The sequence below is a fragment of the Pipra filicauda genome, unplaced genomic scaffold, assembly GCF_003945595.2.
Source record: "Pipra filicauda isolate LSUMZ 115617 unplaced genomic scaffold, ASM394559v2 scaffold114_size2234877_pilon, whole genome shotgun sequence".
Classification (NCBI taxonomy): Eukaryota; Metazoa; Chordata; class Aves; order Passeriformes; family Pipridae; genus Pipra; species Pipra filicauda.
The window spans coordinates 733,647-759,942 of NW_024103596.1; the positions used below are offsets into that span (position 1 = coordinate 733,647).

Genomic DNA, 26,296 nt, shown 5'->3' on the forward strand with positions numbered 1-26,296 from the left:
TCTACTGCTGGATTTTCTGTCATGTAGGGAATGTTTCTGGGTTTTCATCCCTCAGTTCACGTTGGGGTGGGGGGGGGATGCGCTTGTTCAGGGGGACTGCTCAGCTCAGTCTTCCACACTGCTGTGGTACCTCACTCCTGAACAGCCTGTCCCATGTTCCCTCATTAATTGGGAATTCTGGAGAGCATCTGCCCTGCTTGGCAGGTGTTTTATGAAAATATCTGTCCTGCACAAACAGTACTTGCTACAGGTTGTCTTAGTAATTGGAATTTTCTTCCCTGCTGGGACTTGATAGCTCTTTTTTTTCTTCTTCTTCTTCATTTGTTGGTTGGTATCTAATTTTTTGCTTTGCTGATCTAATGGACTTTTGGTGTCGTAGTTTTAGCTTGGGTTTTTACTCAGTGGTCAGGGAATGTCCTTGTTTGTAATAGGGATTGGCAACTGTATAAATTATTTAAAATAAAGACAGGTTCAGAAACTGGTGAACAAAAGGCGGCTGTCTCTTTAAAGAGTGCAGTTTGATCAGAGCATCAGCTCCATCCCCTGAGGACAAAGGCAATTTTGATTTGTGGGGCCCCGGAGTCCCTCACTTACCAGGAGTCGGGAGTCGTCTCTGCTCGTGCCTGTGTAAACCTGTAAAAACGCTCTTTTGTGTAGAATAAATCATATGCTGTAACATTTAAATGCTGCCACAATTAAATGTGACCCTTCATAAAGTCACAGCGACGAGTCCTCATTGCAGAGCTGTGCAGAGCTGTCTAGACAGGGCAGGATTATTTCCCATTTATCTTCTTTTTTATTATTATTTTTTTTTCCCAATAAATAACCACCCGTTCGTGTTGATGACTCCCCTGAGCCCCTAGGATGCTGCTCTCTGCTCACCTCTCTCTCCTTTGCCCCGGTGCAGCCGAGGCTGAAGCCAGCGGGGCTGCGGCCGCGGGGGAAGAGGAGCAATTCCCTCTCTCCCGCTGCTCGGCGCTGAGGAAGAGGAGCAGTTCCCTCCTCTCTCCTGCCCTTGGCAGCCAGCAGCAGATTCCATTATTGCCGATCAATGCCGCCGCCATGCAGGAGGAGGGGAGAGGGAGGGGTGGGAGCTTCCTATCCACAGATTGATCAACCTGCCATTGCATGAACAAATTCATTGTAAGGAAGGCTGGGATGCTGGGATAATAGCTGGAGCAGGAAGGGGCTTGTAAACAGGGGAATGCAGGCTCGTCAGTAATGGGGAGGGGATTTAAATTGCCTCTGAGCTTGCTGTTTTTTCTTCCAGCATAAAGCATAATACCTGAGCCTTCAAACAAAGCCAACACTGTGAGGGATGGTAGGAATGCACTGCACGTAGCTGGTGAGCTATTGTGCTCACTTATTTTGAGCTTCTTCAGCACTGAGACCTATTTCTACTTTTTATTTGAACTGATTCTATCATAACCTGCTATCTCTTTTGGATTTTAAAACCTCAGTTTCCCCTGCTCCTCTTGTTTTTGTTTTTGTTTTTTTTGCCTTCCTTCTGTTCCTGCTTGGACTGAAACCTGACACAAAGGGACAACAAGTACAGATCCCACTTACTGCTCCCACCCATGCCTGCTGTGTCAGATGTAGGGTTGAGGGAACAGAGCAGGATCACGCTCCCATGTTGTCAGTGTAGACAATAACTGGAGTACTGGAATCCCAAGACCATCAGCTCCTCCCCACCCTTCCTGCCCTGCTTCGTTCACTTATTGTGTTCTGTATGGAAAAGTTTTCTGGCTGGAGAATAAGTCTTCTTTCTCCTGGGCATGTGGCCGAATGGCTGGATAGCAGCACGGAAGATGAGAAAAGCCTTCTCTCATTTCTTGGTACGGTAGGGTACTGACTGTGTTTTGTGGGGTTTTTTTGGTTTTTAGCACTTTACTGGGAAGCCTTTACTACTTTGGTGCTTAATTTCCTCAGTCCTTCAGTTACCTGACCTTATTTCTTTTTAAAAGCTTTTAAGTGGTGTGCAGTTGTTAATTAAACTTGGTTACAGCCTGTTTGAAGTAGTTACAAACACGCTGGGCAAAGGTTAGGTTGTAAATGGGCACGTGCAGGGCAGCAAATGAGCTGAACTGGACTAAACTGTTACTTACTGCTCTGTTCTTCTTCTCTGTGCCTTTTGAGGAGCTGATCACTGGGTTCAGCCCACTTCCACTCATTTCTGTCAGCTTGCCTGACTCCTGGACTGAGTGATGGCAGTGAGATGAATCAGGGGAGACTGCTCAAAGTTTTCCTTCTCAAGAGGAGAAATACACAGATGCATTTAGAAGAAAAATTCTCAGGTGGTGTCTGAACTCTGGGACCGTATTTAAGGTTCAGTGACATCCCTAGGATGCCTACAGTACATTGGGACTTTTCCTGTGTCCATAACAATAATTCTTACTGCTCAGGGGCAAAATCCTGCCACTGTGAGCAAGGGGCTGCTAAGGCTCAGAGCAGCCTCCTGGGCCACGGAGAGGAACAGGGAAGAGCTGTTGAGCTTTGCTGCATCCAAGAGCCAGTAGTCCCTTGTGAGACAATCCCAAAGGATTGCTTTTTAGAGAATGCCTCAATTCACAGCCCTCTTACAGAGAGTAAAAAGATTGGTTTGGAAAGCTGTGGCTCAAGGCTGTTGTTTAATAACAAGGACAATAAATATTGATATCATACTAATGTGCGTCTAAGTCATAAGCCTCTAAACAAATTAGGCTGCAGGAACAAGTTACCATGAGTCAGCTGATCGGCGTTAATTGTGTGTGTACAGTCTCTCTGCAGCAAACACAAGGTAATTTGAATTAGCAGGGGCAGTCCAAGATCATTAGGAACTAACGAGGACATCAGCATCTCCAGGTCGTGGGCAGTGGCTCCCTGTGTGTGCTTTTGTGTTGGCACAGTTGTCCAGGCAATTTGTTTGGCTGTGTGTGGAGTCAACATTAAAGGAGGCTTTAGATGCTGCTACATGAGGAGGTTAAAAAGGAACAACTATCCCAAATTTTGTACATACCACAAGAGGATTTGTTGAGCAGTTTAGGGACATGCATCTGTTTAATTTCTGACTGGGTTTGCAGAGCTGGAGGATTCATTCCTCCCTTCAAAGTGAATGCATCAGTCTAAGAACAGTTGATGTTGTACTCGCTAAATGCCATATACAGTTTCCTCTGAACATTCAGCAAAAAGAAATTGTGAGAGTTTGTACTTGAAACCCAAAAATTTTTCTCTCCTATGATATTCATGCCCTTTCTTCCAGCCTCCTCTAGTATTCATCTGCTTTGCCTGGTAGGTCTTGTCTTTCAGACTGTGAAGTCCTTTAGGAATCAATGACTTAAATGTCTTTTAAATGACTTATGTGTCATTTAGGTTGCTTGCTTTGCACCTTCTGAACTGGGCACTAGTTCAATTACACTTTTTTAATGTACCAGCACAATGCAAGTGCCTAACACCAACAGAATTACCTGTCTGTAAATTAAAAGTCTTTTATAGTTACCTGGATCATCTTCCAAGACTTGTCTTGGAAAGCACAGTATCTCCTTTTCAAACCCCTGCTAATGGAGTGGGAGAGGTTTTGATCATAGTTGGTATCTAGCAGTTGTTTGATGCTGGAGTTCTGTAGCGAGTGAGCTTTGCAGGGTTCCCTTTGTGTTTCCCTTTCCAGGCTTGGCAGCTTTTGTGCACTTTTTGTGCACAGTGTGCTGTGACTTGGTTGCATTCACTCTGATGTATCTTCTTGTGGCTTTCTCCCCCTGTCTAGTTGCCTTGATAAATGTGGAAAAGCTATTTCTGCGAATTTCCATTTTTTCCTTTAAGTTATACCTTGCAGGATTTGCATAATGTGTTCTAGTCAGAACACAAACTTGGACTTCAGGACTTAAAACAGATCAAGGGGTTTGGGTTTGCTTTTACCCTAAGCTTCTTACACAGGCATTTAATGACATTTTTATGACAGTCTGTGAATTGGGCCCAAGTCTGAATTCTCCCCAGGTGAGCAAAATGAGAGGGAATGCTTACTGCAAGATAAAACATTAACATTTTTATATGTGAGGCTTCCTATTTCATTGGGTAATACCCATCTGAAAGATGCTGTTCAGATATTTCTTCCTCTTCTTGTTCTATTCTGTCTCCCAACCTTTCCTACCTGGTGTGGCTTAGTCCTGCAGAGCTGGGAACTTTGTTTAGTCTCTTCTTCTCCCACACAGAGAAAGAGCTCTTCATAGTGAGAATACAAACTCCCACCACAGCAAGGCTTAGATTTCAAGTGGCCAGGGCACCCAGCAAAAGGAAATTTAGGTTAAGCCCCAGAGCCATGTGCTGACCAGAGGCCTCTGAGGCTGCACCACTGTGGCAGAGAGGGTTGCCTTCAAAGGAGGGCAATCCTCACCACTGCTCTGAGTAGTAAATGGCACCTGGCTTACACAAACCTGCCTTCTGGCCAACAAAACAAGCTTTGGTATTGCTGAGGGTAGAGTGGTGCAATAGGATGGGAAAAGAGACCTTCCTGCATTGTATCCTTGGGCAGTTCCCTCTTCAGAGGCATCTGCCACTGCAGAGTAATTGGCTCAGCTACTTTGGAACTGACTATTACTATGTAGTAATAGCAAGTAAATACTTGTTTGCGTAAACATTTATTTACATAAATATTACTGTGTATCACCAATATAGGAGGTGATAAAAGTGTCCCACAGGGATGTTTATGACTCATTTGTTTGATGGCGTAGCGAAAGGTGTCCCTGCCTGGATGATCTTTGTGGTGCCTTCCAACCCAAACCATTGTAGGATTCTACCATTATTTGCTGAAGGTTGAAAAGGGGAAGATTTATCTGCCTTCTTTTTTTTTTTTCCTTTTTACCTTTTTTTTTTTTTCACCTTTCTTCCCAGAAACCGAGAGTGGCTGAAAAGGGTTTCAGATTATTTTGATGGATAAACAATGTGATTTATCTGTAGCCTTGGTCCCTGAGAGTGAGCAATGCAGAAAGCAGTTGTAATTTAATACTAAGGTGGTGAGAGGTGCATTGATTTTTACAGCAGGTGAAGATTATGCAAGAGCAGCCCCAAGCATTACCAGTGGAGCAGGGGAGGGAACTGTCTAATTTTTTGCCTGGTGGTGACAGTATAGATTTCTTTTACACGACTCAGCAAAAATCCTGTTCTACGGGTGTCACAGCAAGTTGCTTCAGCTTTTGATTTCCAGTTAACATTTCCCGACAATTTTGCTAAATCTGGGTCTTCCTTTTCCTAGGGACTAAGCATGTTTATTTACTCTTGTTTTTTTAGAAGAAGAGAGGGAAAGGTAGTTTTTACTTTGTTGCAGGCACCTAGTGAATATTTTATTTTCCCTTCTCCAAATGCTACATTTCTGTGATGGCCTGAGAAAAGAAAAAAAACTCATTTTACTGATGAATTCTCAGTGTTTTATTTGCAGAGGACTTGGATTGCTGCTGGGTGCGTGTGGGGGGAGAGGGAAGGCGAGGGGAGCCAGGCACATTCCTTGTGGTAGCTTTTCAACTCCATTCAGTTCAAACTTAAAACTCTTTCCCAAACTGCCCCTCCTGCAGAACGTGTGGTTGGAAACGGTGGGGAATTCGGGCTCCTGTTTTCATTTATGACTCAGCAAAGTTAACAGACTGTTTTAAATTACCGGGGCAGCTTTGATGTGATTTCCTGCGCGTGAGAAGTGGATGAAGCCAAACCTATTACGTTACATGTTTTACTATGCAGTGTAACATAAAAGGTGCTCGCTCTACCCCCCAGTTCCAAGGGAATATATCGCTCCCGTTTGCCTTCCTTACGTGGACAGCTGGAACGGCAGAGGCAGTGTTTTAAATCCTGTGTAACACAGCTCTCTCTGGGCAGGGCAGGACTTACAGGTGCTGCAGAAAATAAAGTTTCCTTTTTGTATAGACAAGGGAGGCGGCTGGTGACACTGAAGCACATCTTCAGATAAAACTGGCAGCACCGCAGAGGCTGCTGAGATGGTGGGACCGACTTAAAAACCTTGGGCTGGCACTGGCCCTGCTCCAAGGGCTTTGTTCTCTAAAGGTGCCTTGGTGGGGACTTACCCTCCAGCTCTGGAACAGGTGATGCTTCCTCAGCTGTAGGAAAAAGTGCCTGATGTTCAGCTGCAGGAATCTCTCCCAGAGGGTCTCGTTCGGACATGGATACCACGAGCTCTGACAGCCCGGGATGTGCTTGGTCCGTGTGAGAAGGGCTCGTGCATCGTCCCCACGCCTGGCAGTGCCCTGCCCGTTTCCCAGTGTGTTACACTTTCTTTGCCCCAGTTTAGGAGGCTGTTCTCCCTCTTGGTCCTTTCCCCCAGCAGACTGAGAGGCTCAATGTCAGCCGTTTGGGTTTTTTTGTGTTTTTGTTTTTTTTTTAAAGATAAATATCTACCGTGTGAGACACTAACACTGCAGGGTCCAGACTCCTCAGCCTCCCCTCCGGTAAATGCTCCATTTTGTCGGTCCTCAAGCATCCGTGGGAGAGATGTATTATAACTCTGGTGAAATCAAAATCCGGTGTGCAGAGACATCACACAAGTAATGTTATCCCCGAGGAAGGCTCCTCTCCTTTTTTTCCCCTTCGGCTCTTTGGAGGCAAACGCTGCTCCTCGTGGCACCAGCTGGCTGTCTCTCTCCATAAACCCTGCTTTTTTTTTTTTTTTTTTTTGCCGCTGTGAATCAGGATGTACAGCGAAATTTTCGGGAGCGGAGGGAAGCCGGCAGTTGGGCGTCTGTTAATAGCCTGAAAGTAAGTAATGAGGATGTGCAGCCGGAGCGATTGATTGAAGAGCTGCAGTCCTGTGTGCTGCTGCCTCGCTCGCCTGCTCCCCCGCCAGCCCCGGGGAGGGAGGGGGAGCAGAGCCCCGGCGCTCCCGGGAGTGGAAGGAGCACCGATCCCCGGGGCCAGGCGGCCGGGAATGGAAGTTTGAGCTGCGGCTGCTGGCTCCTGGAAGGAAAACGGCAGGAGTCAAAATGTCACTGGCTGGAGTCACGGCTCGCTCCTTCCCTTTGAGATTCGGAAGATAACAATGGACTTTCTGCTAGGAAGTGGGTTTTTCCCTCCCCGTGCTGGGGGGCGTTTTGGGAAGCTGGATTCCTTAAAGTCTGGCAATTGAGCTGGAGATGGGCAGCACTTGTGATAAAGGTATCTGGATGCATACATATGCATATCTAGCTATATATAAAAATGCATTTATGTGCAGTATATGTGTGTTTGTGGAGAGGGTTGTAATCCTGTGTATACTTTATTATGCTATTATTCTAGTATTTATACTAGAAAAACATATCAGTGCAGCTTTTATGAATATTTGTGCTCGTCAGATCAGCCTGCATGGATTTAAGATGCCAAAGTCGTGTCTTAGTAAGGTCATACTGCCAGAATGAGGAGAAGTTGACCTATTTATTTTTTTTTATCTGCAGAGATATATATGTCATATTACCCAGGCACTTCTAAGTCTTTTGCTGGTTGCATGGTTTGAGCAAGTAGTGGGATCACACACGACCAAACTTTGACCTTTGTCAAATTGCATTCAGCTGGGACTAAAATTGAGCTTCCCTGGGTCTTGATTGTAATTATCTGTTAATTACTGCATTGCTTACGCAAAAAAAAATTAAATTTAATAAATATATTAAAGTTCTCTGAATACTGTCTGTCAGACAGTTACAGAATATTAAATATGTCTACATATTGATCTTTACCAGCATTTTTAATTTTAATTGCCTACAGTCAAGTCAGATTCACAACCTGGGATCTGCCAGTGAAAATGCCACTGTAATTTAGTAAGTAAATATGATATAGAGAAATAGGTGGGTTAGTTCAGCAGTTCAGTAACGCACTTGAAACTTTGCTGAGGAGTCTGTCCTGCAGAGCACAAAACCTGACTATTCCCCACCCCCAGGCACCCATTCACCACCTTCTTCTTCTTCTTCTCTTCCTCAGAGGTCCCAGCAGAGAGATCTCCTCGCAGACGGAGCATCTCAGGGACCAGCACCTCTGAGAAAACCAACTCCATGGACGTTCCCAACACCTCTCCCTTCCGAGTACCAGTAAGTGTGCTGTGCTTGCCCTGCAAAGGGGGATCTGTCCTGTGGGATGGGAGGAGGAGATTAAAATATCACAGTGTAAACCAAGCTGGGGGGGGGGGGGGGGGGCGTTGGGAGGGAAGGAATATTTAGTTAATATTTCTAGTTGACCAAGAGGGCTTTGCTGTCAAGTGTCATGTATCATCAATGATAATATCTGGTAGATCCCAAGCTTGCTGCTTTTCGTTGCCTTGATCTAAAGTTGCAGATAGTGAAACATCAGAGTTAATGTGGGCAGCGACCTATATAAATACTTTTGAAGTCGCCTCCAGGGATTGCATTCCATATTCAGTGTTGACTAGGAAAGAAGTTCCTTTAGGTTAGCAATGGCGTGTTATTTTCCCCTCATGCCAGTGAAGTACATAGAAAATTGAAATGGCTTTATAGTTTATTCAGAAGCTGATGGAATCTCTGCAGGTGTGTTAATTCCTCCTTAGCTCTTCAGGTTTTGTCCCGAGTTTGGTTGGCTCTGAGTCTGCATGAGAGTTTTTCAGCTACAGCCTGGATTTTCTTGCTTGTCTCAGTCTTTGGTCAGTGTATTTAAAAGCACAAAGGTATTTCTATTATTAGACTGAGGACAAATGCTAGTAATCTGCCTACTCTAAAACCTGAGGAAAACCAGGAGAAGAATTAGCTAGTGAACACTGGAGTTTTTTGGATGTTCACTATGGACATGAGTGCCATTTCTGGACACAAGTACCATTTCTGCAGCTTTGTGTATATATCCTTGCTTTGCTTTAGATAACACTCATCCCTTCTAAGCACACTTCCTAGCTCCCTTTAGATCCAAATGTGTGTGAAACTTTGGTTTTGGATAAATCCTACGTCGTGTCATTTAAAAAATAAAATGAAGAAACAGCCAAGGATTTAATGAAAGCTGTTTAAATTATTAAAGGATTAATGTTGGTCAGAGTTTCTAGAATACATGGTATTTAAAGCAGCCTGTTAACTCATGATTTATTGGAATGGAGAAAAGGACAAGGGATGCAGTGAATATACTGGGTATCCTTACTTGGTCCCTTTTCAGAGTCATAGAGTAATACAGATTGGAAGGGAAGTCTCTGATCTATCCCCTCTTAAAAGCTGGAACAACTTACATCAGGGTGCTCAGGGCATTCTCCAGTGAGGGGTAGAACACCTCCAAGGATGCAGAGTCTTGCTCAGTGACCTCCTCTGGTGCTTGACTGTCCTCCTTGGGAAGAATATTCCTTTTATAAAGGCTTCCTTGTCAGAACAAAACCTGGACTTCTAACTGATGTTTGTTGAAAGGCCATGAATCCCGTTTCCCTTGAGTTCAAAGGACACCTGAAGTAGCAGTTAAAGCAGAATGTATTGCTTAGCCTTGGGAAGGGAAAGCTCTGAGGGAAGTGTTAGCAGCGTGTGTAAATACCTGATGGAAGGGAGTAAAGGCGATGGAGCCAGGCTCTTTGGACAAGAGCCCCTGAACACAAATTGAACTGTAAGAAATCCCAGTTAAACACAACAAAAACCTTTTTTTTTTTTTTTTTTTTTTCACTGTGATAGAGCGCTGAAACAAGTTGTCTGGAGAGGTTGTGGAGTCTCCATCCTTGGAGATACATTCCAAAGTACACTGGGCTCAGATCCTCCTAAGCATCTTGCTCTAGTTCACTCTGCTTTGAGCAGGGGGTTGGACTAGACAATCTCCAGAGAATGTCTTGCCATCTCAGCTATTCTGTGTTCTATGAACAGCCCTCTGTCACTTCAGAGACCTGTTTTCTGGGTGGTACTTGGGGAGAAAAGGGCCTTGGTCTAGTTGTACGTGAAGCTGTTACACGAATATTCTGCTATGTCAAGTTCTGAGAATTTTATCCTGAGCCCATGGTCCACAGAGTTCCAGGAAGATTTCTGAACTCTGAGAGCCTTCAAAAGTCTGATCTTTTTCTTCATCTATAAGAAATTCTCTGCTCTCTCTGCCTTCATGTATAAGTAATAGCCCTTGCCTTTAGATGTCTACATGCATTGTAGTAGTTTTCGTCTGACAACTGCAAGCAGCCTATCAGAACTGTTTGATGACTATCTATATTGTTTATTTTATATGCCTCCTTTTTTTGGGACAACTTTTTTATGCTGATCCTATGTCTTAAGTAAAGGTTTAATGGTTCTCTAATTCTTGTCTAATAGTTCTCTGATACTTCTTAGCTCCTGCTCCCTTTCAAATCAAGGACCTTGCAGAATGTTTCTTATTTTCCCTGGTGGTGTGCTGGGCTTTTAGGACTCCAGCAAACAGGCTCTGGAGGCAGCACATGGATGCTTTTTTTGGGCATAAACCAGCACAGAGCTAGAAGCTATTCGTGCCACGTGGAGCTGGATTCTGCTGCTTTGTCTGCCTGACCACCTGTATGCCCAGGAGCAGAATGCACCCTCCTGTCCTTCTCAAGGGGACAAGGCTTCTGGCTTTGGAGGTTTTGCTCTGAGTAACCCATTTACACTCTGTTACTCCTTAGCAGGTTGTGGTGCAGGTGGGGGCTGAGATCACCCTGTTTTAAAACATGCCAACTTGTGATCTGCTTAAAAAGAGCAAGCTGCAATTAGAAGTCAGATTGCTTAAGAATACGGATGAGCTCAGGCCAAAACTGCTGAAAGCAAACACGCTGTTAACTTGGTGGATTGGCACACACCTAATAGGTGGGTGAGAAGGTGGGGAGGAATCATGTTTCTGCCTTCGGTTGATAATAAGAATTTCCCAGCTCTCAGAAGTGGGAAAGGTGACTTGGGTGCCTCATGGAAGTTGCAGATCAGCGGTCTGGGAAGAGCTGCAAGTCAAGGATGTAAGAGGTGCCTGTAACAGCTTTGAATTTGTGTCTGTGAGGTTGTCTTTATTTGACAGGGATTTATTCTACATATAAAGGAGATGAATAGTAAGAGAACTCGCTGTTTTGTTTCTCCAGACATTGTCACCTCCAGTGCAGGTTGGAGGGCCAGGGGCAGCTGCAGAGTAATGCTGTCTCAGTTGTTCTTTCCATGGCCCTGACTCTGTGCCATACCTCTTCCACTCACTGCTTGGATTTCTAACAGAAAGCAGCTTAAGGCAGGGGACAGCTTAACCTTCTTCCATCCTGACAGAAAATTATGCTGAGACTTTCATAATAAGTTGCTTTTACAGCTTTTTAAGTTTGCATCTCGGAACAGCTATTTAAAAGCTGTCTTCTCAATAGGACAGTGGCTTCCAGCACGTTCTGTGCAGGTTTTTTTCCTTTCAAACACCAGGCAGTGGTGCTCTCTCAGAACAAGGCATCTGTTTTTTTAATACTGCTAATTGGCATTGCTTTAGCATCTGGAATTTTGATTTATAACAGCATAATTGCCTTTAAGCAAACATTTCCTCAACGAGACATTTTTTAAGTAGTCTCTTCAGTGGCTGTGGTCAGTGAAGGATTTATTTTAAAGGGCTGATGTGTAAACTTCAGGAAATTTGCCTTTCTACCTCCTGCATGTGCACTGGAGGAAAAGATGTACATTTAAACTTACTAGTGTGTGAAAAGCAGAATTTCAGGAGTTATACTCTTCTCTAGGACAAACCACCACATGGACCAGCGTGTGCCATGTGTTTGTGAGGGTGGGGAGGCCCTGGCACAGGTTGCCCAGAGAAGCTGTGGCTGCCCCATCCTTGGAAGTGTTCTAGGCCAGGTTGGACGGGGCTTGGAGCAACCTGGGATAATGGAAGGTGTCCCTGCCCATGGCAGGGGGTGGAATGAGATGATCTTTGAGGTCCTTTCCAACCCAAACCCTTCTATGATTTGTTCTGGTTATCTCACTGAGGGGATTAAAAGGGATTCTGCTAGTGCTGACACTGCACAGCACAAGGTGTGCATGCAGAGAGAAGAACTCTTAGTGCTTCTCCTTTCTTTTTCTTCCCGGTTTCCCCAAATACTCTTATCCTCAGTTAAAACATCAGTCTCCATCTAGGAGCTGTGTAAACTGCCATTTGACAATTCTCAGCTGTTTCAGAAACGTGCCTCCTCACATATAGACAGATGCGTTCTGTTTATATATATAGAAAAAGTCGTATTTTTAACAATGAGTACTATTTGACTGAACAAATAGGGAGGCAGAGGGAACTGGCTACAAGTAGGCACCGTGACACATAAGTGGGCAAGGAACCAGCTTTTCCCTTCCCACACACACCATGTCCTGGCAGCGTCTCGGTCTCCGTGCATCCCGTTCCCTGCTGTGGCACTGTGGAGCACTGTGGCAACCTGACACATTCTCTCGTTGCTCTGCCATTGGAATCTAGGATCAGGGGTAAATATGAGGTTATCCACATCTTCAGACCTCCTGCAGTGGCAGGATGGAGAGGAATTGCTGAACCGCTCTTCAGACTCACGTTGTGCTCCCCGGTTTTGGCTTCTTTGGGGTAGGGTTGTTATCGCAAATAATATATGATTCATCCATGTCTGCTGGCTAATAGGAGGAAAAAAAAAGATGAGAGAGAGGCAAAGAAACAAGTGCAAATGGGACGGGAAAGCCAAACGCAATCTTTGAAGTAAATAAAATGATTTTTATAGGAACCCTGGTGGAGGATATTTGCAGATCGCCTTCCTTGGTCTGTTTCTGGTCGAGGGCATAATTGGATCTATAGAAATGCTGTCTGCCTCTCTGCTCTTTAAGAGTACAGCTAAATGGAACAGAAGACAATGCAGCCAGCCCAAGTGAAGGTCAAAGCTTGATGAGATCTCGTGGCTGCCCAGCCTCATCTTTTATGCAGTCAGCAAGATTGTTGCTCCTCCAGAGCTCTGCTCTGCTCCCGCCGCGCTGCCAGGACAGGACAAGTCTGAGCTGTGCTGGCTGTGTGACCCCGTGGCATACAAGTACATGTTTTTAATTCTGCATCAGCACCCGTGCAGAGATGGAATTGTTGATTTGGATTTTGTGAGGCAGCATGGTATCCTCCTTGAAAAGCTGGCTGTGCTCAAATGTGTCCCCTTAAGAGAGATGAACATTTTTCCTTCCATTTTCCAGCTTTTCTTGCTGTGACACTTTTGTTTGAATCTGGTCTAATTTTTTATCGCTTGCCTGTGATGTGATGGCTTAGATGTGGTGGCTGTTCTGTGAATTTTGTGTCAGAAGGCACAAACGGGTGACTGACTTTCTCCAGGGTGCTCACTAAGCTCTCGTTCATATCTTCACTCTGGAACAGTGCTGTTCACAGGATTTATAACCCTCACACTGTCTTGCTCCAAAGCAGATTTGTTCATTACATCAAACTTTAGTGTTGAGTCAGATGATAGAGATATCCAGGCTGTGACACTGTCTGGTGGACCTCAACAGCAGGAACATTATTCTCATGTTTGGTGTAAATCTGACTTTATCCAATTCCTTTTATTCCTTAGTTAATGTAGGGAACTGTGAACGTACATAGCTTTAAACACTGCTCACATTCCAGCTGTCCTTGGGTTAGTAGTATTTAAATATGTACCGACTCAGTCTATTCTTCATCTCCGTAACAGTCAAGTTATGCAAAGTTTAATTAATGCATCCTCTGCAAATTAGTCCTTCTGGTCTTTTTATCACTTTTCTTGCTCTTGTGCTTTTAATTCCCTTCGATTGATTCTCCAAGTTCTGGAACTGAAGTTCACAGGAATGCGTGTTACCAGTTTCTAATTGCTCCCAACCCTTTGTGTCATTTCTCTGTCCTCCCCGGCCCTCACTTCACCTCCTAATTTAATACAGCTCAGTGTAATTAATGTGCTGTTTAACTTTTCTTCCGGATGATTAACAAGGATGTTAAGCAGAAGCAAGTAGTGCCACTATCCCCACCACATCCCATTGGACCCTTTTCTTCTACCTGGATACCTTATCACTTCTTGTAATTACTCTTTTTAGATATTCCTGCAGCCAGTTCTCAGGTTTGTGTTACGAGCTTTCACAAAGCTCAATTTCCATTAATTTTTGTAATTAGCATGTGTGCTGTGTTATCAGAAAGTGTTCTGAAGTGTTGGGCTGCTTACTGGCTGCATGCCAGGGGACTAGGGAGCCGGGGTCAGGAAATCATTGCCTGCCCTTCCTGACAGGCTCAGGTGACCTGCTTCTTATCATATATGTTGTCTATCACCGTTCCTTAGTTGTTCTTCAGCCAGACTTCTGACCCATACTCCTTAATTCCTGGATAGGGGCTTTTAAGGATGCTCTTTCCTTCTGCTGTGCCCTGTTGTGGGCAGGTCCCACAAGGGCAGCCAGGCTCTGCTCCCAGTTGTGTCCATGCTGAACACCTTGCTGAACTGGGATCTGAAAAGCTGATGTGGCCCTCCCTGGCTATCAGGTAGTTCTTGCTTCTTCATGAATTTTCCAATTGAATTGCCAGTGACTTGGAAATGTGATTCCTTTAGTACTTTTGACTGCATATCACGCAGAATGCAAGCAATCTTATAATGCATTTTATTAACAGGTGTATTATCAACGTATCCCTGTTACAGTATCCTCTGCATTTCCTTGGGTTTCTTATTACTGTTCCTAAACTTGTTCATCCTATCCTGCATCCCTCCTGTGGCTGCAGACCGTTTTTCATTGGAAAGTTGAAATTGTTATCCGGCCAAATCTGCAGTGCTGTCCCATCAGGGGAAAAATATCTTTCCTGATCCTTGCTGTTGATCAGCTTGTGTCCTGAAGCATGATTATTGCTCACTCTTGTTATTTTTAAACCTGACTAATGCAGCTACATATGTTATTCTTCCTTATATAAACACATAATCCTTTTTTAATCTTGATGAAAAAAATTTGTCTGTATAATATCTTGTGGTGGAGAATTGGATGGGCTCATTTATAGACAGACAGCATTAGGAAAGGTTTCCTGACAATCAGTGAAACGTGGCTGCCTCTCATGTGAAATTGCCCCTTGGTTTTCTGATGTAACAGGGTGCATGAGGAGCTTTGGTAATTTCCATTCTATTTGTTTTATACATCCCTAATCCCTTCTTGCTTTTGTTCCTAAAATAAATAGTTGGTCTTTAAAACATATCATTTGTAAATCCCCCTCTTGTCTGCCTTTAATCAGTTTATACTTCTGGAGTTCTGTTTTGTTCTAGTTTTCTTGCTGAGATGAGAAAATCAGGAGAGTGATGCATTAGTGTGAGAGCTATGGCAGATTTACATAACAGCACTTTACTTTTATCGGGCTTTATCCTTTGTTTGTACATTCAAACATGTTTTTTATTGTTTTCTGCCTGGGCACAAACCACCTCTTCAGTGACATAGTGCCAGGTTTTTTGGGTGGGTTGATGGTGGAATGTGACTGTGTAAGTCACTGCCTTGTTCTGTATATTGCCTCCAAGGTGTACCTAGAGTTGTTTTCCTCTGCTTTTCTACTGTATGAGTGGCTGAGAGACTTTTTGAAGGCACTTGCTGCTAATATTTTAATACTGAGTGTTATTGGGCTCGTAAGCAAACTTCTCCACCTCCTTGCTAAGTTAGATTGGCCTTGTGGTGTTGTTTTGTAGGGAATTGTTAACTTCTCCATGTTTGCTGCTCATTCCTAGAATATCCTCCCAGTTTTATCTTTCCATTTTGCAACCTGGCTATCTTCCCCTGCTTCTTTGCCTCCCATAGCTTTACAATGTTGCTGGCACAGGAGAGCATTTTCACTTGGCTATGACATTATTTTTTTTTTTCTTGATAGCTGCTCGTGAGCAACTTGAGAAATAAAATGCTTCATGTCCTCACCACACACAGCAGCGGGGAGGCAGTTCTGCTGTCATCTATAGTCACTTGAGGGTTGTCTTTGTACCCATCCAGCCCTTCCCCTCAGAGAGAATAAGTCTCATCGCTCTGTAAATGAAGTTACCCACCTGGTGTTATTAATAATGCATTGGTGCTCCTCATCGAGAATTAAAGATGTTCAAGATGCGTTGCAGGGCTCCCAAAGGCAACGTGTTTGTCCTCAGAAAGAGCCAACGTAGGTAACAGCACTGAGTCTGAGACAAACCTTTTTATCACCCATTTTACCCTGGTTTTAGTGCTTTGAAACTTCCACTAATGCCAGTGCGCTGTGTCGATGTATAATTTGTGTTATGGTTCCATACAGTTTTATTTGTTCGTGGCTGAATTAACCTTTCCCTTTCAAAACCACCAAGACAATCATTATTTATTATGCATGGGCTGTTCTCCCCAGAGTGAGGAATCGTTGTGTCTGTGGGGAGCAGCAGCCAAGGAGTTGAGTAGCTCCTGCTGGGGCTGTGTCTGAATTTGTTGGACAGTTCTGAGGTTAAGGACAAACAGACAATTGTTTGTCAGGCATCTTTGGAGTGAGCATTTCCTAAAGCCAAAGCTGCCCTCAACAGCCACCTCCCCTGGGTTGCAAATACTTGGGGGTCAGAGTTTCTGTGCTTTCCCCGTGCAGCTATGGAGGGAAGTTCCAACAGCCTGGTGGATTATCCCATCTCCTGTGGAGATTCTTGGCAGAGTGACAGTCAAGTTGCTTAACTTCCAAATAGAATTCTCAGTGGGATTGAATTATTTTTAGATGTTGTATCATTGGGATTTCTCACCCCAGTGCTTGATGCTTTTGGGCGAGATGACGAACCTGCCCTGAGCCTGTTCCACAGATTGTGTGTACTTGTGTTCCACTGCTTGCTCTCCTCGTCTCTCTTTTCCATCCCTGTTCCCCTAAACCTCCTGTGGTTCTGAGGGGAATTTGTATGGAACTTCATCCCACTACGCGTGACCCTCAAATCTGTCTCTCGGGGGATTAAGGCACAGTTCTTGTACAGTTATTCTCTCACTGGTCTCTTCTTGAAACGCTGTGTTTACATGGTACTGCTCTCTTCAAATTGCATCCTAGTTGATTTATCCAACCAAATATTTTGTACTTTTTTTACTGAGAACATCGTCTCATCATTTCTGGCAGTTTGAGTAATAAAATTACCTATTTTTGTCTGAGAGCGTTTGCTTAAGCAGTAAAATTCCCACTGTTTTTAAAGAAATTCCATGATGATTCTTAAAGCTGAGAGACTTCATTCCGTTTAGGTATAAGAACCGCACAGGACTCTGTTTTGTGTTGAAATAAGTATTTAAAGAAAAGCAATAATGGTGGTTTTGTCTTTTTAATGATACAAGCTGCATTATAACCCTTGGCAGGGATTTCTTCTCTACAGTAGCATGAGGAAATAAAACTTCCAGTTAGTTGGTATTGTTGCAGATAGGAGTTTATTTTTCATCACTGCATCCTTTTTTATATCTGCATTCAGTATTTAAAAGCATTTCCTTCGGCAAATGGAAGTCGGAAAAACTCTGCTCAGTTCTGGCACATGTGAATTTTTCATGCTGCTCCCAGGTTGTCCATCTGTAAGCACTGGCCCTGCATGAGCTGCCAGCGAGGTGCACAGAGCAAATATTGCAAATATTTTCAAACCTTTGAGGGATGACCAGTAAGAACACCCTTTGTTTGAATAACTTTTATCTTTAAATATGTTCGTACCCTATTTTTTTTTTTTTGTACTGTCAGCTCTGGATAGCCCTGTTCAACGCCAGACAGCATGTTTGTTCCACTGGGGAGTAGATTATGTTCAATTAAACCCGGAACATGTTTCAGTAATGCTAAAGCAGTGCCAATTTAAAATTGTACATGCACACAAAAATGAATATTCACCGTCCTTCTCTGAGTGGGATTTGGAATGATTTGATATAAATACTTTTGGACCCCTGCTGAATTGTGTCAGCTTTGTCTTATTTGCCCTTAGGGGGAGAAAAACATATTATTTCATGTTTGCAATTTGAGAGGTGCTGGACTGAAGCCAGGGTCCACCAGGTCTGAAGCCCTGTGGCTGGGTTTGTTACCTTTTATGCTGAGAGGTCAGAATATATGAAAGTGCCTTTGAAAGCGCTGTGCATCCTCTACTTGAATTCCAGCAGTGGCCCCAAGAGAAGCCCAAAAGCATCTATTGATTACAGGGGTTTTTCAAAGGCACTTTTTCAATACCAGGACTAAGGAAAGTGCAAGATCATGGGCAGAGTTTGAGTGCCACACACCGCTGAAAATGCTTCATCCCTTTTGACAGTACCTTTTCCCCCAGCATGCTGTGTACATTTGGGGGGTGGGTTCTGGGGGTTTTTTCCCATATTTAGACACGAGGCCTTTTCTTTTCCACTGTATCAGGAGAAGATAGCAGCTTTCACCCCTGAGGAACCTGCTGGCTGGCAAGCCCCAGAGGTTGAAGGGCAGCCTTAAATGCAGCCCTGCCTTCAGATGCAGAAAGCAGACTGCCCTTCCTTTGTTCCCTTCATCTCCAGAGGTTTTCCAGACTTAGCTAGACCAAGTCAGAGTTAGTCTGACCTAGTGTTGCCAGTACACCCCCAATGAGCAGGAGATGATCCCCAGAGGCTCCCTCCAACTGACATGGCTTTGGGCTGCAATTGTTCGGTGAACAGCTGTATTTTGAAGACAGATTTCTTGAAGATTTAGTTTATTTTTAGATCCTAAGTAGATTTCTGAATTGAGCTTTCCTTGATACCAATATCATAATTGATATCTGAAGTCACTGGTGTGTGAAATCTTGAAATTTTCAATTCTGGCAAGTGAGACTATTGAAATTTCAAATTACTGTAAGATTTAACGTGCTATGTCTAAATTAAAAAGGAAAACCTAAGTGCAGTTGCGGGCACAGTAGAAGCTCATAGTAAAAGACATCTGTACTCTTAAGCTCACCAGGAATTAAAAACATGGCATGTAAAGGGGAAGCAGGAACAAATATAATGAAGAATACTCCTTATTGAGTTATAATCGTGGGGTTTCTCTTGTATAATAGCCGGAATTCATTGAAGTGCCCTCGTAATGTGAGCAGTGCTAATTATTGCAATTGGAAGCTCTCACATCCTGGAACTGTCGCTGACAATCCTGCTCTGCCTTTCTTGCTGCTCAGAGGAATCCCAGAGCAGGCTGTTCTGTAATGGGCCTCACCGGGAATCGCCGCTGCCTTTGGGCTCGGAGGCAGTGCAGAGATTGATTTATTACCGGCATCAGTTTCCCTGCCTCACTTCTGCAACTTCTCATTTTAGGGCTTCTTCAGTAAACGCCTGAAAGGATCCATCAAGAGGACAAAGAGCCAGTCCAAGTTGGACAGGAACATAAGTTTCCGTCTCCCGTCTCCCAACAATTCCGAGGACAGGTAAGGTTCAGTGCCTCACACAGCACGTGTGAGCGCTCCCAGGAGGAGAGCAAGGAAGGGATTTATTGTGCAGCTGGCAGATGGGTGGTTTGTGGACTGATACAAGTTACAAGTTTAGTGTACAATGTACTGCTGATACAGGACTGCAAACTTTACTGCTCTGAACAGCTGTCAGTAAGTTCGGGTTAAGCAGATGGACTCCAATACCTTTTGCTGCGTCCGTCTCAAATAAGCTGCAGACTTCCAATTCCAGGATACAAAGCCATGGGATTGATCAGCTTTACAGAAATTTGCCTTGCTGCAGGCAGTGCTTGCCTGCAGATAGTGCTGTGGCTGAGATGAGGAATTGTCTTGGTGTGAGCAGGTCGGTTCCACCAGCGCTGGCAGAGCCCTGAGATGCACAGTGCAGTTCAGGCACACCAAGGATCCTTGCTAATGGTTGCAGTGCTGGTATTTTAATTATTGCAGTGTTACTATGATGAACAGACGGTCTGTTTTGCAGAAAACTGGAAGACTCAGTAATTTCTGACCCTTTTAGTGCTTCATTTGGTATATCCTTGTTTAGTTTTTGGCTGGCGGTTCAGACTGGGAATGGATTGTATATGAGGCAAGCAAAAGCTCTTACACATGGTGTTTCCTAACTATTTGTAAAGTTTCTTGATTGTTTTTATTAACCATTACTCTGTGTTACATTCCACAGTAGCCCAGCAGGACAACTAGACTGAGTGAAAAACAGGTTGCCCCGTACTTGAGGCCACGCCAGGCTTCTGTGATTTTTACATTGTTTAGTGCCATTTCCCTTCTCCTTTAGCAGAGTTGAATTCATTAGTTGTATCTGTCATGCTGTGCTGCTTCAATCAATGGTGCTGTCTTCTCCATCTGAAAGGCAGCACCATAAAATCAGGGAGATAGCAAGGCTGGGGTTGTTGGAGGTCTGTTAACGTCAGGAGTTACAGCAAACCCTGCTGCTTCCCAGCTATGACTGTCCATGTGGATGGCTTTGCTCCTGTAGTCATGGTAATGTCCACCCAGTCTGCTTTGAGTCAAGTTTTCTTATAAATCTTTATTTTCAGGGTGTTGCAACGTGTACCTGTTATTTTTACTGTTGTTTGTAACCAGCTTTGCTTGAATTTTTGTAATAAATATGCCATAAATAATCTGGTTGTCCTTCCTGAAGTTGGTACTTATACTGGATACTTGCTCCTGCACTGTCAAGGAAGTGCTGTCATTCTGGGAAAGCCAACAAATGTAGCTGTAATTAATTCCTACAACTTTGGTTTAAGGCATGATGTTACACACAGCAAAGTCTCTTTAAAAATAGATCTACTCCCTGTCCCCTTCTACTCCCTGCAGGTGTTGGCACAAATTATCAAATAGACTTGAATGAAACGTGGATTTTCTCTGATGGCCTGCAAAGCATAAAATCCAGGTGCTTTGTCACATGGTGGCATTATTGAACATAGCAGCTGACTCTAAATTCGTGAGGAGGAGTTGCCACTCTCTCACCTTCTGTTCTCCCTGTGTTCTGTATGAGTCCTGATCTGTTGCAGCAAAAACTTTCCTGTCCTACCCTGGTGAGTCAGCCCTTTCCCATTTTAAGCAGGTGGTTCTAGGTGATGTCATGGTGTTACACAGGTTTTTAGGGCCAGGTTGACTGATAGTATTTCTCTTTTCCTGTTCTGACAAATACAAGAACCCTGCCTTCAAAGAAAGCATTATACAGCTTTATAAATTAAAACCCTGCAAGGATTAGAAGGAAATAGAGGCTACTGTCATATTGCTTTCTCATGCTTTTGAGATCTTCGGGTCCTGCTAAGAAAGTGGAGATGTTTGTAGATAAATATCTCTAAAATTCTGGAGTAAGGAAGATTATTTACCCTGGTGTACCTCAAGATTTGGAATACTGTAACACTGCATGCCATGCTGAATGGGAACAGAGGATGGATGCTGTCTGTTCAGAGTTGATTCAAAATAGGAAGGAGCCAGGAATGCTGTAGGGAGCATTGATGGAGATGAGTTGCTGATTTTTCATAATCAGATTTTCTGTTTCAGCAGAAAGCAACTGGCCAACCTCTGTTTTCTGGCTTTTAACTCTATTTCAGTGTGTCTGGGTTAGTGGATGGGGGAGTGGAGAGAGCTGTGGTGCCCCTCCAGAAACGTGGATCGGCACATTTAGTTTACAAGGCACTAATATGGAAAAGCTCAGGCTCTGCTGGGTTGTGACCCACGGCAGGTGTGGATGAGGCTCTTCAGGTGTGTGGCCAGCACAGCAACTCACCAGGTTGCCAAGAGCTCTCTCCATGAGGTGACCTGGCACCGTGTCACCGCAGCACCTTCCACAGCTTTTCCAGCCTGTTTCCTACTGCATCCTCTGAGCTTTGCAACTCGCATGTTCGTCTTTAATGTCTGTCATTATTAATTTGTGACACATTCATGAGTTTGTTACGTATTAATGAGTATCATTAATATATAAAACATGTAAAAAAAGCACGAGAAAAGACCTAATGAAAATTACATTTGAAAGGAGAGACCAAATTAATATTTTCAGTTTGCGGGCAGGAATTTGAGAGTATTTCCAAGAGGACCAACAGTTTTGTTTACTGTGAGGGAGCAAAGATGGTTGGGGACTGGCTGCATATGGTCTCGGTGACTGCAGTAAAGCCCTGCAGACAGCTGGGAGGGTTTTGCCCTGTTGGGATTTAGTGCCACGTGGGAATCCTCCTGCTTTGCTGAAAGTCATTTCATGGCATTACGAGACAGTCGTGGCGCGGGGTCCGTGTGGAGCGCAGGATCCGCCGCGTGCCGGCTCGGAATGGGCCCCGGCAGGTTGCAGGGCAGCAGGTAACCATGGCTCTGGGGTTCATGGTGAAACGGTACCACTCCTCAAGCAGCAGCTTCTTCTACTTTCGGTGAGTTCTCGCTCCTCCCTCCCTGTGTCTTTGCAGTGAGAAAATAGCACAGGTAGTGTCAGTAACAGAGGCAAAACTTGCCGGGTTTTTCGGGTTCGTGCTAATTTAATGCTGGTTTTTGAAAAAGGGTGGGGGATTTTCACCCTGATTTAGATGTCAGGATAGAAATCTGTGTTACACAATGCATTATTAGGGCTTGAGTCACTCTGAGCTTGCATTCATTCACTATATCTGTTGCTATCAGCACGCTGGAGGATGGGGAAAGGGGAGGAGTGGTTTGTTTCCGGAGAGACGCCTCTCTCCTGATTTGGTGGACACAGTTCTTTCAGCCAGGCGTTTTTCAATCCTCACACAGTTGTTTGGTTTTCAGTGAAAACTGAACAAGATCCCAGTGCCTGGTGTGCCTTGACCCCTTAATAAAAACATATTTCTTTATGGCTGATGCTTTTGTGCAAAGCCTGAGCTCCTCCACGTAGCATTCACCTATAGTTTAGCAGTGAAAGGAAAGTGAATCAATTGAGCATCTCTGGTCCATCACAACAAACCAATTGGAAACGTTAATAGCAGAGACCAGCTGACAGAGGAGTGGGGAGAAGTCTCCCGCTGTGAAATTCAGTGTGAATTTGTTAGACAAGCTGTGATCCACAGGGACAGTGGACAGGCAGGGAAGGGCTTTGCAAATCCAGGATTCAAACAATGAGGCTTTGGGTAGGACCTTGGCAGAAAACAGAATCCCAGTGGAAGACTGAAACAATAGGCTCAGAAAAAGCCTAATCTCACCTGAGTAGAACTTGCAGCTAAATAAGTTACCCTAAGTTTCTGATTTTTGGGGAAAAAAAAAAAAAATTAATAATGAAACTGGTTAGACTTGTAGAATTGTTGACCAGGTAATAGGATGTTCAGCTAATTGGCAGTTGGAAAACGAAGCAGGGTGTGGTGCCTACAAAATGAACGCTTGGACAGAGAAACCTGATGCTGCAGCCCTGGCAGAGCAAAGGTGCCTCACAGGTGATGCTGAGGAAGGTGCGGGTCCCGCTCGGCAGGGCTGGGAGCTGGAAAGGCCGCGGAAAGCCCGCTGCATCACAGCCCAGGCTCTCTCTCCTGTGACTTGGCAGAGTGGCTAAGTATTGAATTTGCCTTTCTGATCTCGGGGAAAGTCTCTCTGAACACACGGGGGTTGTGCTGGCATTACTTGGAGCGTGCGGACGCCCAGCGTCCTGCGAGGCCGGGTGGAGGCTTGGCTGTAGTTGGGTGCTTGGGCTGAGTTCTTTCCTTTCGTGCCAGTGTGGTAAAAGAAAGTTCATTTTTAAACGGTTATTTTTTTTTATCTTTTGGATTATTTGTTGTCCACAGGCTTGTTTTCCAAGCAATGTAGTGCTCTCCCTGGTAAACTCAGTAATTGGAAGTCTTTTGTGCCTTGTAGGTTGGCTTTTAAATAGGCCAAAACCAGCAGGAGAGCTTCATAACCGGAGCAATTAGTATTTTAACCCTTTATCCTACGTGCCTTATAGACAGTGGAATATAATAGAAGTTGGCTAATAGGCTGCTGTGTGCCATGGGTGGCCACTGAAAGCCAGAGGTTCCTAGTTCCTAGCTTACAACTGAGATCTTCCTGTCATGGAAAATTACTGAATTATGGTGTGCAAGGAGAGAGGGTCAGCTAGGGGCTGGGCCAGCAAGATGGGATGGTTGGAGAACTCTTTTTCCAGTATCAGTCACAGGTCAGTGGTTTGGGGCATTGTCTGGGCTCTGATTTAGAAGGAAATTATGCAGCTCTGAAGACCAGTACCCCAAAACATGTGAAAAGAGGTGAAAAGTTTGAAATGTTCCCTGACGTGCTCCTCGTCCGCCTGTTTTTCCTATTGGAAAGAAATTATGGAGAATACCTGTGTAAGAATTATTTGGTGCTTTGGTAACTGTTTGCTCTGAACGCCCATGTAGTTCCTGTATGACCTCTGTTGTAGATAAAAAAAGCAGCAGGATAAAAAGTTGACCACGGGAGGTTAAATGTAATTTAAAACAGGATTTGTGTTGTTAATGGAGCTGTTTAACAGAAACAGATTTGTACAAACAACCCTTCCCCCACCTTTTGCATGTGTGATCTTCCTGTTTACAGTAATCTGCTTCCCTGGGATTACCTCTCTCCTGACAGAGACTGAGCAATACTCATTTTACCAGTAGCTTCCTACCTAATACAGGAAGGACCCTGTTAATCCAGCCCCTTTGCTGGACATTGGGAAATAAATTCGTGGCATCTATGCCAAAGGGAAGCCAGCAAGCAATTTTCTTTCCTTGTTACTGCTTCAGCATATCAGATGAGGCTTTAAAGCTGCAGAGAACTATTACTTCTGTATAATTATTGCCTAAATCGATTGGGATGCTGCTGATTTAGGCACAAGTCAATGATCTGCTTTGCAGATCTATCAATAGATGAAATCTATACCGTGGTGCTTACAAATGCATGTACTTGTGTTTGTAAATGCATGTGGTTGCATCTAACCAACAGCTTTACGACTGTTGCCTCTGATGTTTGTGGAAGATACAGTGCCAATTCCAAGCCACTTAATCAGTTTATTGAGCTGTTTTAAATACAGTAACTTCAAGGGATCGTTCGAACAGGGACCCTGAGTCAACAAAACAACCAGTGCTCCAGCTGCTCTGCAACAAACCCAGCTGCTCACAGCTGACTAGTCAGAGGAGCGATGGAGCGGAAGAGATGCTACTACAAGGTGTAACTTGCAGGATGGGATGTGGAGACACAGAGTGCAGTCACTGTGTGTACCTGCCCTTGCCCCTGCCCTGTCCCCAGAGGCTGTTTGGAGGCTTTCTTGGCAGATGACTCGCTCTCTCCCTCTGGCTTTAATGACCGGATCTCATCAAATTCATAGGAAAGGACGAGGAGGAGGGAACTTCCCTCTCTGGAAAGGTCACCTTTGCCACGTCTGCGGAGCGGCCTCCCCTCGCCTGCTGCCTCTCCAGGCTGCCAGCCCCCCCTAATCTCCTTAAGGGAGGCTGTGTCATGGCAACATGGACCTGGGAGCCTCTCCTGGGAGCCTCTCCGTGCAGGGCCGGTGGGAGCGCAGCCGCCGCCGAGGAGAGAGCTTTCTTCACTGGCTGCTCTCCTGGCCCCAGCCTATCTGCCTGGCAGGATGTTCGTCTGAAATCTGTAACCTGAGGCTTGAGGAAGAGCTCCTCTTGGATTTGTCTTGTGCCTTTCTTCCTCCCCCGGCAGGATTTCTTGTCTGAGATGTAGCCCAGAGAAGGAAGTTTGCAGGGAAGGGCCGTGGCATGTGGCACCGCAATGATTTGGGGATGCACTGCTAAGCGGCTGTGCAATTGTTTCGCGTAGGTCTGCTTGCCTTGTCTTGCTCCAAGTGCAGCCTCCACTGAACTGAGATTTGCAAAATCTCTCTTTCTTTCTCCTTTCTTTGGTAATTGTTTATCTCTCCCTCCCCTTCCCCCTCTGTGCAACCACTCCATGCTTTCCTTCCTCAACCAGGAGCTGGCTGCAGGCTCTCAGCACCCAAGCGCTTCGTAAGGACTGGAATCACTGAGAGTTTAGGGCAGGGACAGAAGCCAAGTGACCTCAGCAGTGCTTTCCTGAGAGGAGAAATTAGAGAGGATTTTGCAGAGATGGCATTAAAGTGGTGTATTGTGGTGTGTTTATTTTAGACTTGCCCTACCTTAGCTGCAGCGAGTGCTCAATTATACATGGCTGAGGTTTTCGGTTTGCGTTGGTTCAGCTGCTGCTGGAACCTGTTAGAACAAAGCACAGCCTCGTACCAGGGCTGCTGCTTTGCATCTGAAATCAGTGTCTTTGGAATATTCCTCCCATCAAAGGGTTTTGCTGGCTGCACTTAGGTCATTCAGTATATTAAAAGGGAACAGAGTTCTCCCTTACTGTGTAATAAATCTTATCGCGTGTGAATCTGCTCGAATACCTTTAGCGTTTCGTTCTGGACAAAAGAGCAGTCAGGTGAGCTCTGCTTGCTGCACTGCATGTACCCTTTGTGGTACCCAAGGTTTTGTTAAGAAGCCTTTTTCAAATGCTTGGAATTTTTTTCCCCTTTGTTGCCCTATAGAGTTGCTCACAGGTAGGAGAATTTGGATTTTGCGAAGGAAGCAGAATATGAGTTTGATTTTTTTTTTTGTATAAGGTTTTTAAAGGCAGGATACAAAAAATACTTACTTTTCAAAATTAGGG

At 44.6% G+C, this 26,296-nt stretch overlaps 1 protein-coding gene across 2 annotated transcripts in view; it reads left to right on the forward strand.

The window, feature by feature from the left end:
* The window catches only part of RASAL2 (RAS protein activator like 2), a 163,989-nt gene that overhangs the window by 108,457 nt on the left and 29,236 nt on the right, over nucleotides 1–26,296 (forward strand). For both annotated transcript variants that reach the window (XM_039384023.1, XM_039384025.1), the window contains 2 exons: nucleotides 7,924–8,030; nucleotides 19,074–19,183. In XM_039384023.1, the coding sequence (XP_039239957.1) occupies nucleotides 7,924–8,030; nucleotides 19,074–19,183 (217 nt within the window). The remainder of the gene's footprint in view (nucleotides 1–7,923; nucleotides 8,031–19,073; nucleotides 19,184–26,296) is intronic.